Source organism: Lactuca saligna, chromosome 2 (assembly GCF_052625555.1).
Source record: "Lactuca saligna cultivar CGN05327 chromosome 2, ASM5262555v1, whole genome shotgun sequence".
Lineage (NCBI taxonomy): Eukaryota > Viridiplantae > Streptophyta > Magnoliopsida > Asterales > Asteraceae > Lactuca > Lactuca saligna.
In genome coordinates, this window is record NC_136418.1 from 165702337 (window position 1) to 165719111 (window position 16775).

At 36.1% G+C, this 16775-nt stretch overlaps 2 protein-coding genes across 5 annotated transcripts; one reads left to right on the forward strand and one right to left on the reverse strand.

Moving 5' to 3' along the window:
• Positions 1–5185: 5185 nt before the first annotated feature.
• LOC145032602 (outer envelope protein 61-like) lies at positions 5186–9101 on the forward strand. 4 transcript variants are annotated; one of them, XM_078981466.1, is made up of 11 exons: positions 5194–5700; positions 6215–6442; positions 6563–6619; positions 6764–6892; positions 7236–7306; positions 7401–7450; positions 7656–7839; positions 8273–8327; positions 8401–8537; positions 8680–8773; positions 8890–9101. In XM_078981466.1, the coding sequence occupies exons 2-7, from the start codon at positions 6326–6328 to the stop codon at positions 7757–7759; spliced, it is 528 nt and encodes a 175-aa protein (XP_078837592.1). In that variant the 5' UTR covers positions 5194–5700; positions 6215–6325; the 3' UTR covers positions 7760–7839; positions 8273–8327; positions 8401–8537; positions 8680–8773; positions 8890–9101. The 4 variants fall into 4 exon arrangements, with proteins under 4 accessions (XP_078837595.1, XP_078837592.1, XP_078837594.1 ...); XM_078981468.1 differs by having other exon boundaries at positions 8409–8537; XM_078981467.1 differs by having other exon boundaries at positions 8469–8537.
• A 3963-nt stretch (positions 9102–13064) lies between these two features.
• On the reverse strand, positions 13065–16020 carry LOC145032603 (dnaJ protein homolog). The gene is made up of 7 exons (XM_078981470.1): positions 15863–16020; positions 15569–15753; positions 14565–14733; positions 14329–14473; positions 13971–14247; positions 13678–13876; positions 13065–13590 (listed from the first exon to the last, which is right to left on the reverse strand). The coding sequence occupies exons 2-7, from the start codon at positions 15716–15718 to the stop codon at positions 13268–13270; spliced, it is 1263 nt and encodes a 420-aa protein (XP_078837596.1). The 5' UTR covers positions 15719–15753; positions 15863–16020; the 3' UTR covers positions 13065–13267.
• Positions 16021–16775: the final 755 nt, after the last annotated feature.

Genomic DNA, 16775 nt, shown 5'->3' on the forward strand with positions numbered 1-16775 from the left:
TGTGCTCGGCGAGTTTGTTCTTAGACTCGGCGAGTCAGATCGAGTGGTCCCAAACCCTTCGAGTTAAGACTCGAGTCAGCGAGTCGAGCCAGAACTCAGTGAGTTGGACAGGATAGGAATCGGGAATCAGTAGACTCGGCGAGTCAGGGGCTGACTCGGCGAGTAGAGTCGCGAGTGGAAGGACTCTGGATTTATGAACTCGGCGAGTCAGTAGGGTGACTCGGCGAGTAGGGTTGACCTGGGAGGTTGACTTTGACCAGGACATGGACTTTGACCAGAGTTGACTTGGTTGACCTTTGGAGGTCAGTTAGACTAAGCATGAGGTTGTTATTGGTAGCTCGGGGAGCTAGCGGAGCAGCAGTGTGGAGTTAGCGGTCAGGTAGCGGTCAAAGGGGTTAGCAGCAGCAGTTCAGCAGTATCAGGTGAGTTTCCCTTTGTATGAATGGGTCTACAGCCACAATGCCGGCCCATGTAGTTATGAGTAGAAGACCTGGGGGTTAGCCCTAGGCACAGTATGCTAGTATGATATTTGGACGAGGTCCAATGACAGAGGGCGGGTGCCCAAGGAGCGGTTTATGTGATAGTCTATACTTGTTGTCGGTGTGATACTTGTATGTGCTTGGTAGGGAGGTGAGTGAGGGCGAGGACCCGTATCTCACCAATAGCAGAGTGTGGATGGTGTTCCACATCTCAGTAGCAGCAGAGTAGGGGCGAGGCCCAAGTTAGGAAAGGAGTGAGAGTGGGCTGGGCCCGTACCTCACTATCAGCAGGAGTACGGACGAGATTCCATGACTCATCAGTAGCAGGACTCGGGCGGGCCCCGAGATAGGCGAGGCCTTAGAGCAAGAGTTGTTAGTATATGTTTAGCTTATGTAATGTTATGTGATATGTTCATGTGCTATTATATGTTAGTGGGCGAGGCCCGATGACAGGCGAGGCCTAAGTGAAACAGATCTGTATCCGAGCGGGGCTCGAAGCCAGGCGGGGCCTGGAGCGGCGGGGCCGTTATAGCGGGCGAGGCCCGGAGTAGAGGGCGAGGCCCATGGTAGCGGGCGTGGCCCAATATGGGCAGTGTGTGATTTTGTATGGTATGTGGTAAGACGGGGAACTCACTAAGCTTTGTGCTTACGGGTTTCAGTTTTGTTTTCAGGTACTTCCGGTAGCGGAGGGAGGAGCTCGGGGTGATCGCATGGCACACACCATAGTGTAGTCAGCCTGGGAATGTTACTCTGATAATAAACATGTGTTTTGAAAACTTATACTCAGATCATGTTTTGGAATGATGTTTGGTTTAAAGTAATGTTTTATTAAAAGAAATTTTTGGTCTTAATTTTTGGGATGTTACAAGATGAATGGAAATCAGAAGCCCTTTTTCTAGATTGAGATGATTGAGTCGAGAGATGGAGATGAAATCGTAACCTTCGATCTTTGATTGAGAAGTTGCACAACAGTGTGAGGAGGATGAAAGATGCGTGAAAATTCTTTGGGCAGGGAGGGTAGCGGGCTTTTCTAATTTTTTGGCTTTTCTTTTCCCGTTTGTAACTAAGGAACGCGCTTTCATTAAAATTATAAAGCGACACATACAGAGGACGCGCATTTAAGATACAGCCCCCTCCGTGTTTTTAATTTTTTTTTTCTTTTGACACTAATTTAAAGGCACGCAATAATTCGTGACCTAAATCCTTAAATTTTCTGAAGAGATGACACTTTTTTAATGTCACTCTCGTTTACGTAACATAAATTAATGAGTGTCGTGATTTTCGCATCGTAAAATACTATTTTTCTAGTAGTGATTTATCCTTATTTTTCAAGCCTTTCAAGGTATAAAGCTTGCACCTTTGTCTCTTAATCTTGTAGATTTAGTTATGGGGGTTCTATGTCATCTTTTTGGTCCCAAAAGTCTCATATTGATCATGGCATGTTTTGGATGTTTTCATTTGTCCTTTCAAACCCTATGAGGGGTCCTTAGCCATAAAAATGAAGTCCCTTTAGTTAGTTTTGCTCCATGCATCTTGTAGAAGGTCTTAATGGATTAAGTGTAACATCCCGAAAAATAGGAAATAAAAAATTTTGTTTTTAGATTAAAAAAAATCGTTAATACAGATTGTTTCCATAAAACTAGAGTGACCAATATTTAGCAAAACATCACTAAACCAGAATAATTCACAAAATGCGGAAATATGTGGTGTATGCTGTGAAATCATCATGAGTTCTTCTATTTGAAAACTGGAGTACCTGAAACATAAACTAAAAACTGTAAGTACAAAGTTTAATGAGTTCCCCAAAATACCATACCACATACTACCACAGATTATCATGCATATACATATAGTTGCCATGGGCTCCCCTATGGTCTTTATTTATTATGCCATGGGCTCCCTCATGGTCTTTACCTGGAATGTCATGGGCTTTCCCCCCATGGTCTGACATCCAATTGTCACGGGCTCTCCCCGGGGCAAGGTTGTAGAACTCATTACTCGGTAACTATTAGACCGACTACCGAGTAGCGAGTACTCAGGAGTACTCGGGGAGTACTTGAATTCGGTAATTCATGTAGAAATATTTTTAGGGAACTTATATATGTCAAAATTATAAGTTAAAATCTTAGGTTGATTGAAATATATAACAAAATTAGATAAACGTGAATACAAAAAAATGAAAAACACATAACAGTCTTACTTTGTGAATAATTACTGAAAATTTAAGATATATATGTAGTAATAATCACATGTGTGTATTAAATAATAAATCGTTAAGTATATTATACATATTAATCACCGAGCTAACCAGGTTTTACAACACTACTCAGTTTAGTAAGGGGTCGATCGGGGAGTACTCGAGATTTTATAACTCGCCTCAGTAAGGGGCCGAGTAGCGAGTACTCGAAGGAGTAATCGGCCAACTAAGCGAGTTTTACAACACTGCCCCAGGGTTTTACATGAAAGTATCATAGAGACAACTAGCATACCACATAACATGTAATGAGCCAACATTAATGCATTTGACCCATGGATATAGTGTGAAGACTCACCTCGCACTGTTGAAGCATACAGAAACACCCTTGGTTGCTAGCTGGCAGATCCCCAAACTATCAATAATAAAACAACAACCAATTAAATATTGGATTCCAATCCATAACCACAAGTCCCTAATTTAGGTGAAAACACCATTTTACCTCTAACCTAGACTTGTCCAAAACTAAGACCCAGACTTGCAATTTGAAAGTCCTAAAGGCCAATAAATTAACCAAATGCCCAATTTTCCAAATTGAGCCCAAACCCCTTACATGGGCCTTACCTTAAGGCCCAACCATTCTTTCTACTCCAATACACTTTGCATTTTGATGGCCCATTAACCGATAATTATCCAAAGCCTAATTATGGTCCAATTTTCCAAATTGTGTCAGACCTCTCCAATGGGCCTTACCTAAAGCCCAATAATTTCCTTAGTCCAAAATCTTGCTTTCAAATGGCCCACAAAGGCCCACAATAACTAGGTCCAAGAATGGACCACACCGAGGCCCACAAATGTGAAGTCTACTTTGATTGAGTACGCATGGCGTACCCAGCTGTACTCTACGCGTACATGCTTGATGGCTTGTACGTTGCTGCTTACTCTTCTATTAATCCCACTTTTTCCGTTAAGCACTTAATGCCTAGCCCAAAGGTTTAAACCACAGATCTGAGTCCTAAACAATGTCTAGACCCATAAAGTCACTGACTTGGTGACTTTGCATGTCCCAAATGAACCCAAACTCAAAATATAACATTCTACTATCATGAAAATGGCCCCAACTCATGCATGTATGGATTTAAACTCTAAAGGTGCCAACATTAAGGACCTTGAACCTCGGAAACACTAAGAGTGGCGAATTAAAGCTCATGGAATGGAATCAAGATCACTAGATCTCATTCTTGGGACCAAAATGAACCAAAACTCATAATTGGTAGATCTAAAACATCAATGATCAAGGTCAAAGCTTTTTACCTCCATCAAGCTGGAAATAAGACACATAAGCAAGATCCATAAGCTCTTCCTTGATTCCCATCCTTTCACTAAGCTCCATCTTCTTAGAAATGGACCAAATAAACCAAAAATGGATGCCATAAGCTCAAGATGCCACCATGAACGCTTAAGAACGATTTCTAGGTTTTAGTGGGTGGGGCTGACTTAGGAAATGAAGAAAGAGGCTAACATTATGCTTATATAGGGTACAACCCTAAAATTAGGGTTTTCAATCCGCCCCTCATACACCAAGCTTACCACCTCGTACACTCAGCGTACAAGGTCTTGCACCATGACCCAACCTCACACCTACGCTGTGAGTTCCTCTAGTTATGCCTTGCCTAACCCCCTTTTCCTCGGTACGACTTGTGTACCACCTTGGTACACCTCACGTACTAGGGTTTTCCCCAAACCCTAATTCATATGAAGACCATAACTTTCTCAATACAATTCTGGATCTGACCATCCTTATATCCATGAAAACGTACCAACATGCTTCAAATATGGATCCCCCCCCCCCCCCCCCCCAATTAAAAAAAATCTCAATGACCAAATAATTACAAATCAAAAAATATATTACCTTTTTAAGTTAGTATCTTAAGGGGTCTGTTAAATCACCCCCCTCCCCCCCCCCCCCCCCCTCCTTTTTACTTTATGTCAAATCAAAATTATTTTTTTATTCTCTTTTATATATATATATATATATATATATATATATTAAATGAATTTTTTTAATTTTTACCGTTTTAACTATTTCAATTTTTAGTTCTACAAAAATAACTTATATTTTATATATCCCTATTAATTTGTTGTATTTATTTGAAGGTTTTTATAAATTTATTTTTGTATATAATAAATTTTTATTTTCTAAAACTTGAAATTTTTTGACTATAGTTGAACGAGTCACCCCGTATATTGAATGACTAAATATTTATAATCATTATTATCGTTCTAATTTTAAAGGCTAAATATGTATAATAATTATTATTGTTTGACAATTTAATTGCAACGTTGATTAATTATTAAAAAAATATATTTATAATATATATATATATATATATATATATATATATATATATATATTTACTATATTATTAAGTATATTGCTCTTTTCTTGAAAATTAAGAGATATATATATATTATAACATCACGTACAATCCTTTAAAGCGAAAACGTTTGCACATGCTCCTTTGATTGTAACTGACGGTCTTCCTCTATCTAAATGTAGAAAACCCTAATTTCATCAACATGCCATTAGTGATCGTCTCTCTAATTGCTCACTCCAAATCTCTTCTGTCTCTCTAATCGGTCTCATTTGTCTCTCTATATATCATCTCTTATCTCAGTCGATTAATAGGCATTGCTTGTGGAAGAACCCTTAGCCGTCTGCTCTCTCAAACTCTCTGATAAGAACCCTGATCTATATTTTCCTATTCCTTTTATGGTTCCTGTATCCACATTTGCCTCCTCCGCCGGTATCTCCTGCATTCGTTACCTCAAACTGGTGTTCCCTTCTCCTCTCTACCCCACCACTATTGCACCACCAGTGAACTATCGCCCCTATGAAAACCCTAGAGACCACCGTCTCTAACACCACTCAACCCTTTCTGAAAACCATAGACACGACATTTACCATCATCTCCTCTAACAGCTCCCACCGTCGTCTCCTCTAACAATGTGTGTTTGTGATTAAAGGTTCGATTTTCAGTTTTTCCCCCCTATTTTTCCATCAGATTCGAAATGGGCATTCTGTTTTTTTTTTTTTTTTGTTATTTATTAGAATGTTAATGGAAGTCTAACAATCGTATCAACCAATATTGGCAATTGAAGATGCATCAATGGATTAAAAGATTGGATTTGTTATAGGCTTAAAGAGAGTGAACAAACCTTATGAAGGTGGATAGAATCGATTCAAAAACCAATCGAGAAAAAACATATAGTTTAAGCAATTTTGAGGGGGAAAAAACATAAATACGATGTGAATTCATGTGATTGCTTCCCATTGCTTTCTAAAACTTCACTTGGGTTCCGTACATAACAAGTGGAAATCAGGACCCATAAATTTATGTTGATATACATCGGTAATATGCGTATTGTAAATCACTATTCTTGAAGGTGTAAGTGATAGGGTTCGTATGTTACATGAAACTGCTATTTCTTGCATCTAACCCCTTTTTTAACATCTACATGGTATTGTATGAAACTACAGATGATGTCTAATCCCGAGTTGATGAAAATTACGTCAGAGTGGATGAAAAATATGAAGCCAGAAGACTTGAGACGTGCTGTAGAATAGTTGAAGTCTACTCAGCCAGATGAGATGGCTGAAATTGCTACCAAAATGGCAAATGCAACACCACAAGAGTTTGCTTTTATGCGTTCCCAAGTAGATGCACAGATTAATAAGTTAAATGCAGCCCAAATGCTGAAACAAAAGGTAACTAACTCTTGATTATAAAAAAGGTTTTATATACAAACCATAGAAACTTATCATCATATATTGATATATTATATGATTTTCTATCATGAACATGATATTGTATTTCCATTTTGGTAGGGGAATGAGCTTCACAGTCATGGAAAGTTTAATGACGCCTTGGAGAACTATTCAAGGGCAAGTCTTATCTTCTTGCATTTTCTTATTCACTTATTATTATAAATTTGTAATTTTGTTTCATATATATATATATATATATATATATATATATATATATATATGTGTGTGTGTGTGTGTGTGTGTTTATTTTTTGTTAACCAGGCAAAAAATAATCTGAAAAGCATACCTTCACCTAAAGGTGGAACTCTTCTCTTGGCTTGCTCTCTTAATTTGATGTCATGTTACTTAAAGACTAATCAGTATGATGAGTGCATAAAAGAAGGTATTGAGGTATGGAAAAATACAATTCACTTCAAATCTTATGTTATTCATTGTTATCATGGGTAAGAATCAAAATATATTGTCTTTTTCTATATTGGAAATTCTCCAGGTATTGGCAACATATTCAAGAAATGTTAAAGCTCTTTATAGAAGAGGTCAAGCATATAAAAGTTTAGGGAAACTTGAAGTGACTAACCTTTTAAATTTTGACCATATTTTAATGTTACTTAAGGTCTTGATATATATATATATATATATATATATATATATATATATATAATAATAATAATAATAATAATAATAATAATAATAATAATAATAAAAATCTGATGGAATTCATGAAATTTATTAGAATGCAGTATTGGATTTGAAAAAAACACTTGAATTTTCTCCTGATGATGAAACTATTGCAAATGTTTTAAGGTATATGATCTTTTCCTAATTTCCTCTATTCTTTTTCTGCAACTTACTAATATGATCCATGAAATTACAAAACAATTTATACACCGCTATACAGGGATGCTAAGGAGAAATTAACTGAACATGGTGGCAAGGATGCAACAAGGGGTACATTAATTTAACCGATCTTTTTATGGCCATTTTCTATAATAAGGATGAGAAGGGCATTTTTGTCTTTTGCACTGACAAAAGATCAAGAGCTGAAAAAGTTGCAATTTTTTGTCCCATTGACATCAATCTGAGTCACAGTCCAATTTATGTAAAACACAGTATATTCTCTCTTTCTTCTAAAACTTGTTATGAATATCAACAGGCTTAAAAATAGAGGAGATTACAGATGAAGTTTCAACTCCATCATCTGAAATGCATGAAACTGCAGGGGCTGTTGAGTTTGGATCCACGATGTTACAAAATTAACACCATGTTTTCCCTTCAACTGTTAGGCTGGATACAAGATCCTAGGCACAAAGGGTCAATGTAATCGATGGTTTACTCAGGTTTGGTTTCTTTATTTCTTTTTATATGTGGGCTCTTTTTTTTCTTTGAATTCACCCAATATTTGTCTAATACATGTTATTTTATCTTTAAAATGTTAGTTGACCAGGTGATTCAAAGCATTCTTTAGCTCCATCATATTTGTTAAACCAATGAACAAAGCTAGATTTTAGATTTCATAAAGCAATAAAAAACAAAGGCTACAATATGGTACTAATTATGTGATTCAAGCATTCTTTGGTTCTTTCATGATTTTTTACTAACAAATCTGCATAAGGTCGGTCATAAGTGAATTTCAATTATTTGTATACTAGCATAGTGAATTTCAGTTATTTGTAGACGAGCATCCTAATTTTCCTCCATAAATATATTTATTATTTCACTATGTCAAGCTAAAAAGGTGACTTCTATTGTTCTTTTCTCTTATTTCTTTAGTCTTCGAGAAAAGATTGCTGACATGGAAGATAAGGAGGAGATTATGAGACACAAGGTGATGTTATTGAGTACTTTCTCATTAAGTATATATTATAATTTTTAGTAGTAATGTTATATAATTGTTTCAGTTTTATAGGAGCAAATGAATGATAGTTATTTAAAGGAAGCTCCTGTTCATTCTTCAATGTTTTTGCAGCATAGCAACAAATGAATGATAGTTAGGCAAAGTATACTACATAGCAACAAAAAATGGAGCCTCTATTAGGTGAGTTAAGTTTCAACGTATAATGTGCGTTTTGTTTATTTTTGATACATGTTTTTTAACTAAGCTGCGAATTTAATGATTTATTCTTTGATTTATCTCTTTTTTTTTTTTTTTTTTTTTTTTTTTTTTTTTTTTGTGCAAGAATGAATGTTTGAAGATGGAAAGCGAAGTATGTACAGGACTCCAAGATTTACTAGAAAAAACACATATGAGAGGAAGCTATTTAAGAAAATGAGGTTGAATTATGTTCACCAGACTGACCAATTCCTGTCTCTTCTCTCTCACACATACACACAAAGGTTTCATTTTGCTTTTCCAAATTGCTTACCTGCATCTTTGGTTTACTATACAGGTAAGCACAAGTAGATGCACGGGTGATGGTGAAAGTGCCGCTTGGTCTACAGGAGGAACATGAATTTTCTTAATTATTAAATCAATATTTGTATATGTTATGCAGATTAATGGTCAGATAATCTATAACTTTCGCTTGATATTTTCTTGACAAAAATGATAATAGATATTGTAATTTAGTAAATTAATCATTAAACACAAAATTAGCTATAATTTTGTCGATGTCTTCAAAAGCATTGTGATCAATACTTCTTTTCAAGAAATTTTTATTTATCTGTGTAATATAGCTTGAGATTTTCTTTATCTTTTATTGGTTTTCCTTTAATATGAATTTAATTACTCTTTTGTTAAATTACAAAATCCCCGTTTTCAATAGGAGAATACTTTAAATACAAGAAGTTTTAAAAAAAATATAAATATAAGACCAAGGGTGTGGGTGAGAAACTCTCCTCACTTTTTGTGGGCTACAACAATCTTTCGCTTACTTTCCTTCACCTATACCTAAGGAATGGGTGTGAAACTTCTTTCACAATTTTTTTATTTTTTTAAAAAAAATATATATTTCCTACAAATATTATACTCATTTTGTAGGGAATTAAAAACCATGAGTTTTGATATATATATATATATATATATATATATATATATATATATATATATAATTTTTAGTAAGTATGTAATTTAATAAATACTAAAAAAGATAAAAAAAAAAATGGCGAATAGGAATAGGAGAGGGAGTGAGGGAATGGGCTCCCTTACTACCTTTTCCTCGATCAAGGTGTTTTCTCTCGGTGAATGTGTGATGTTCAGCGGGAAAGCTTCTCTCACTCTTTCCCTCACTCACACCGTTCGGCCTAAAAAATTTAGTACCAAGTTTAAAACTAATAACAACTCAAAATGATGTGTTGACATTACACAAAAACATAATGTATAGGAACTGATAAAACTCATAATGAAATAATAGTTTATCTTTTAAATTACTTGATATTTAGTAAGATAAAGTGAAATACGAAAAATCAAAAGGTCACTTTTTTTTACCGTCACTTAATGGGAAAAACATAGAAAAAGTATTTTACTTGAGTGATGACAAAATTTAAAGTATGTTATTATGGTGATGGCGCCGACTAAAACATACAATTTCATTTGAACGTTACAATGGTCACATATAACTCAAAGTTTTCAACGATGTTTAACTGTCATCAAAACGTTGAGATCTGCTCGAGGATAACCTTTATAAACCAATTTTTGAAAAAATTATTCACACCCGGCGCTTCGCGCGGGTAAACGGCTAATATATATATATATATATATATATATATATATATATATATATATATATATATATGTGTGTGTGTGTGTGTGTGTCAAATGTTAAATCATGAGGGAGGGGGGATAAACAAAGGATAGGGGGTGGTGGATTATCCATTCTATTCTTTATCTAACATATTGAAACCCTAGGTTAGGAAAAAATGAAAAATATTAATATTTCTTAACAATAAGCTAAATGTTGCCCAATTTCAATTGCTTTCTCATTGACCAAAAGAATAAATAAAAATACCAACAAAATAATATTTAGAAGGGGTTTGAATAAATTAACTTATAACTTAGTAGTTTATTGTTTATTAATTTATTAATGATGAGAGAAAACAGTTTTTACAAAATGTTTGGATTAGAAATAAACAATAAGCAATGATGAAATACTTTTTAAAATTAACTTATTTAACTTATTCTCAAACAAGCTCGTTTTTAGTGTTTTCTACTCAAACAATAAGCTATAAGCTTTTTTTTTTTTTTTTTCCTATCCAAAAAACCTCTTTAAAGAAAAAACAAAATTTTGTTTGGTCAAGTTGCCGATAGATGATAGATCAGAGAATGGAACAAAAATTGAGTTTGGTCAAGTTGCCTAGATGATAGATCAGAGAATGGAATCTTTTTGCTACATAAAAAAATTGCTTGCTACTTGCGTATGTAAACAAATAAGTTCAAAGTTCGAGTCACGTCAAATCCATCGGCGTCGGCAATGGCGAGTTCCGGCACACCGGGCAAGTAGGATGAACCCTTAACCACGTATCTACACAACTTACATGAAACATGTGACCACATTTCGGCAACAACCGGATGACATCCGCCGGTTTATAATCCTCCAAGCAAACAGAGCAGCCTGCAGAGCCACAATCATCAGCATGGTTCGCCGTGTTAGTCTCGCCGTTGAGAAGCATCACGACCTCAGAGTATAAAAACGTCCGGAAAGTGGCCAGGACATATTCGTCAAGACCTTGAGAGAGTCTTATAAAGTGATATTCGTCGTAGTTGGAGTCGGTGGTGGTGTCGAAAGAGGTGATCATGGGTGGCAGCTGTGATTGAGAGCGCCTGTTGCGGTTATATATGTAAGAAGCATAAGAGAGAATGATTAGGAGGAAGAGGACGACGAAGATGAATCCTAAGCCGTAGGTGAAGCCTCCTTCAGTATTTGGGGTGTCGCTGGTGATGTACGATGGTTCTCCGGCGTCCATAAGGAGGAGGTGTCGACTTCGGTTTTTTAAAAATACGCAGACATTCGGGGTCTAAATCGTGATTCGTGAGGCACATGACAAGCCGTCATCGGCGTATGGCGTATCCTATGGGCCAGTCAACACTTTTTATCTTGTCAACTTGAAAAATCAATTGTTATTTCGGAAAACAAATAAATAACAAATTTTCAGTATTCGAGTGGAAATGGTGGGTTTGACTAGTCAACTGTAAACTCTTGGACAGCTATAGATTATTTGTCATCTCATATCTAAGAAATCTTAGGGTTCAACTTGCACACGTTTCGAATCTTAAGTTTCACTTACACGTATCGTGTCGTTAATTACTGAAGTCAAACGAGTTCCGACACACCGGACAAGTAGGATGGACCTTCAACCAAGTATCGATACAATTTAAATGAAATAAGTGACAACATTCCGGCAACAACCGGAGGACGTCCGATGGTTTATAATCCATCAAGCAAACAGCACAACCGGAGCAATAGTTACTGGTGTGGATGTCCGTTTCAGAGTCAGCGTTGTGAGTCATCACGGCCTCCGAGTAGAGAAGCGTCGGAAAAGTAGAAATGACGTCATCGCAAAGACCTTTAGGGAGTGTTGTGATATGGTAGTCGTCTGAGCCGTCACTGGTGGTGGTTGGTGGTGATAACTGTAAGTGCATCCTCCGGTTGCAGATGTAAGAAGTATAGCAGAGGGTGAATACGAAGAGGAGGAAGACCAAATAGAACCCAAGGCTGTAGGCTATGTTTCCTCTTATATCATCGGAGCAGTCTTCACCACCGCTGTAGGATGGTTCTCCGGTGTCCATATTCCGTCGTGTAGGATGAAAGGGAAATGTCAACTTAGATTTGTTTATACGGGATTAGTGAAATATGTATAAACAATGTGCACGATTTTTTCCAAAAATAACAATATATGATTTGATATAAAGCTAAACAGACGTAATAAATAATAAAATATACCTGAAACAAAATTAAGCTCTGTGCGTATCCTCCATATATATAATTACAAGATTTGTATGTACTATGTATAGAAGGTTTGTTCTGATTTGAGTTTCTGGTTTCCCGGGTCTTAAAGCAAACGGAATCCAAATAAATCAAACACGGTGGGGTGCTGAATGTAGCTTTGAAGCGAAGGAATCTAATGTCAAAAATCAATTATTGATTTAAGGAACTTATTAAATATTACAGTACGAAGCTTATGTTAAAATCATTTACTGTTTTAAGCAACTAATTAAATAATATTGTTGGGACGTCACCCGGTTTTATTTAAAATAAAAGATGTTCCATTAAAATAAATCTTGCTCCATGACTTACGTTCATCACTATTTTTAAGAGTTTTTGATCGAGTTATTTTGTATTATATTTATTTGTTAAATAATTCAACATGCAAATGGCCAAAATGGTACATACGATAGTGTTGCTTTTGATCTTTCCAGTGAACACTTTCAACGAGCGTCATTGTCCTTTAAATTTGTCGCGGCTTTGGTCTTTCCAAGTTCAACTCCGCCATTAAAAATAGCATGCTAAGTGCAATGACAAATTTTCCCTCCTCATTTGTGTTGTGTTTTTGCTACTTTGTTGTCCTTTTAGTATGTTTTATACACTCCATTACTTGTTATCATCAGGACAAAACAAAATCAGAGAAATTGAAAAACAAGTTAAACAAGTATTTCAGATGAGTTTTAACCATATATTATCCATACAATCTCAAAAGGTCTCAATACAAACAGACAGACAGACAGTATATAGAAAGAAAATCACAGCCTGACATTATTGTCTTGCCAAAACCTATCATCATAATCATAATAGATAACCAAACCTCCATACTCCATATGCCTCAAAACTCAAATCATTGCTGTGCACATTGCACCCTCTGTGCACCACCTGGCATCTCATCATCTTCATCATAAGCTTCTTGAGCTTGCTGCTGCTGTTTCCTTCTCATCTCCTCTTCAATGTTGACATCATGCAGAGTTGTCTCTTCACATTCATCCAACTCCATATCTGTCATCTGCATGGAAGGCTTAGGTGGCAGCACCCCCTCCAACGCCTTACACTGCTCAGGCGACAATGATTCCGGGAACTCAACAGTAAAGTGGATGTACAGCTTCCCCTTCATGAATGGCCTCTGATACATCGGCATTCCCTCATCATTTATCGCCTTGAATTGATCTACACAAACAATAATCATAGATTAACAATCAAAAACAGATTATGAGATTAAACCTAACAATTTTGTAAAGGAATTCACAAACATACCAGGCTTAACAACCTCCCCAGGTTCGGATTTGATGAGAAGCTGTCTGCTATCCAAATGAGTTAATATGAACTGGAACCCACACAGAGCCTCGGTTAAACTCAATGTGTGCTCAACAAACAAGTCATCACCCTTTCTCTTGAACTTAGGGTGCTCCTTTTGTTGCAACACAAACACAATATCACCTGTAACTGTGTCAGGCTGCAAAAAACATAAACAAAGTGAGTCCATAATCCATATATATAAGATACATGACTTCATACATTCAGATCATAATTAAATGATAAAAGCTTACAGCTTCATCTGCTTCACCAGGGAAGGTGATCTTCTGGGAATTCTGCATGCCTTTTTCCACATGGACTTCTAGAACCTTCTTCTCTTGAACAACTTTATCACCCTTGCACTGTGTGCAGCGATCTTTATCATTGATGGTTTCACCAGTGCCCTTGCACTCGTTACATGGATGCTGCATTTGTTGGATCATAGATGGGCCAAGATGTCTGATGGAGACTTTCATTCCTGAACCTTGACACCCTGCACACTTCATTGAAGCACCTGACTTTGAACCCTTTCTGCAAGATTTGAAGTTGAGTTAGTGAAAGAAGAAAGGGAACCAATACAAGAAGGAAGATGAAAACTCCATCACTACTCACCCCTTACACTTGGAACAGAGTACATTACGTGAGAGAGAAAGTTTTTTGGAAGTTCCATTGTAGAGATCCTCAAGGGAAACTTTAAGAGGGTGAATGACATCTTCACCCCTACGTTGCCTACGTCCCCTGCTGCTACCACCAGCACCTGGGAACAAATATTACAAATGAATCAAGCAATAAACACAAAGCCATGAGCTTTAAGCAAGAATGGAGCTAATAAACAAGAACTAGCTTACCACCAAAGGGATTACCACCACCAAAGAAGGATTGGAAGATGTCAAACGGGTCATGACCACCACCTCCGCCACCCATTCCTTCTTTCAAGGCATCCTCACCATACTGGTCATATATCTCACGCTTCTCGGGGTCACTCAATACCTCATATGCTTGAGCAAGCTCTTTAAACTAAAAGATAAACAACATATCACAGATATAAATACAAAGATCACAAAGATATTGATGCCCATAAAATGAAAATTGTCACAAAAAAGAATCATTTTTCTAAACTTAACATGGAGACAAATACAATATTAACGTTTATTGATTATACTTCAAAACTTTAACTAGAGGAAACTGGTTTTGATATTTTGTGTATGAATTCCTTCTTGATTTTTAAGACAACTCATGTATTATAATTTATAAAGGCTGTCAGAATCAATATTAGAAAACTAAAAGAAAAAAATAATCTCTTTAAATGATTTCAGCTGCATAACCCTACCAGCAAGTTATCATGATCAAAGCATCATATGAATATATATGATACCCAAGAATGAGCAAAAGTCTCATATAGAAGGCGATTAATACATAAAGTATGATTGTAAAGTGTAAACCTTGTTATTTTCACTTCAGTGAGCTGGCATATTATCAATAGAAACTACAAAGGTAGCACTACTTTTCAGCATTAAGGGCTGTTTAAAGATGCAGTAAATCCAATCATCTTGATCCAGGCCATATACAGCATATTAACTGACTAAAATTTTCTAAAGGTTAAGGGTGACATAACATTAGACCTAACCAACAGCTTAACAAATAAAACTTGTCTTTATCAAAACATCATCTAAGGAATTACATGAGTCAATTTTCACCAGTGACGGATTTAAACCATACGAAATTCATCAAGTAACAACCTTCACAACAAGCTGTATCCTATTGTTCTCTAGTATTATGAGGTTTAAAGGTTCAACACACAGTACAATAACAACTAAAGATTAACTGAAAGATTAGGGTTATGTATTAGCACCTTTTCAGGATCTCCACCCTTGTCAGGGTGATTCTTAATGGCGGCTTTCCGATAAGCCTTCTTGAGATCATCCTGGGAAGCACTTTTGGGAACACCCAGGATCTCATAGTACTTCGTATTATCGCTCTTCTTCGGCTGTCTTCCAAACATCCTGTTTCTTCGATCTTCGATATCTAATTACAAATCTAACACAAAACCACAATCAAATTAAAACCAGATCGGGCTACTATATGATCGCGCAATTTTACACAACAACAGCGTAGAAAATTCTGTATGGTAGATATAGAAGCATACCTGCCAATAAGCAGATCGGAAAAGAGATCGAACTCGTGAAGACCTGAGTCGGGTGTGTTCGGCGAAAGAGAGAAAGAGGGGTTTGGAATTTTGGGGTAGAAGGTGTGATATTATTGAGGAGGTTGATATGGACGGTCCAGATTGTTCGATCTGTGGTTACATCGATACCAAAGAAGCCTCTAGAAGACTTCTTTGTGTTTACACTTTACATCTACAAACAATCCCCACCATTCCACTTCCACACATATAATAAAATCTTAATTATATGTTACTATAATAATTTTAACCATCTAAATTAAAATTTACATTTGTTTAAAATTGATGTATTTTTTTTAGGTATTATAATACAACCTTATTGATAGCTATACAATTTTTAATATTCATCAGATTCTATGTTTAGAATAGCACGATGGAGAGGCCCTAATCTATAGCTAAGAGTTTAATTGTATGCATTGATGGATTGACTTATCAAATTAAATTTAATTTTATCAAATACACTTCTTCTTATGATTTTGATTTTATGTTTTCAAGTTGGCCTAGCTATTTTTCAATGTTGAGAATAGAAGTCGGTTGATTTCTCATCAATGATTGTTACTCTTTCATCATGGTTTGTTGTTCCCTAACTACAGCATCAGTTTCATTCTGTCTTTTTTCAGATGCAGCTGCAAATTATGAGCATGTCTTCAAAGTCTATCTTTTTATCTTGCACCGGCTCATCCTTTTGATAGAAACCTCTTGTCTTCATATTGTATTTTTCCTCTTTTGCCTTTTTGTATTCATCATACGGTAGCCACTCCTTTTTTAGTTTTCTCCAATCCTCATCATATCTGTCGCCACTTGAATAGCATACTTGTACCTTCCGGTTCCCATTCTCATTCAGATCACAATCCTTAGTAAGGCGAGGCCCGCTACA

Coding starts and splice junctions, on each gene's coding strand:
- LOC145032602 (XM_078981466.1), top strand. CDS start 6,326: ATGGCTGAAATTGCTACCAAAATGGCAAATGCAACACCACAAGAGTTT. Junction 6,443..6,562: donor CCCAAATGCTGAAACAAAAG/GTAACTAACTCT, acceptor CCATTTTGGTAG/GGGAATGAGCTTCACAGTCA. Junction 7,451..7,655: donor TGGCAAGGATGCAACAAGGG/GTACATTAATTT, acceptor GAATATCAACAG/GCTTAAAAATAGAGGAGATT.
- LOC145032603 (XM_078981470.1), bottom strand. CDS start 15,718: ATGTTTGGAAGACAGCCGAAGAAGAGCGATAATACGAAGTACTATGAG. Junction 14,474..14,564: donor TGGTGGTAATCCCTTTGGTG/GTAAGCTAGTTC, acceptor ATTTGTTCCCAG/GTGCTGGTGGTAGCAGCAGG. Junction 13,591..13,677: donor TGGGGAGGTTGTTAAGCCTG/GTATGTTTGTGA, acceptor TTGTTTGTGTAG/ATCAATTCAAGGCGATAAAT.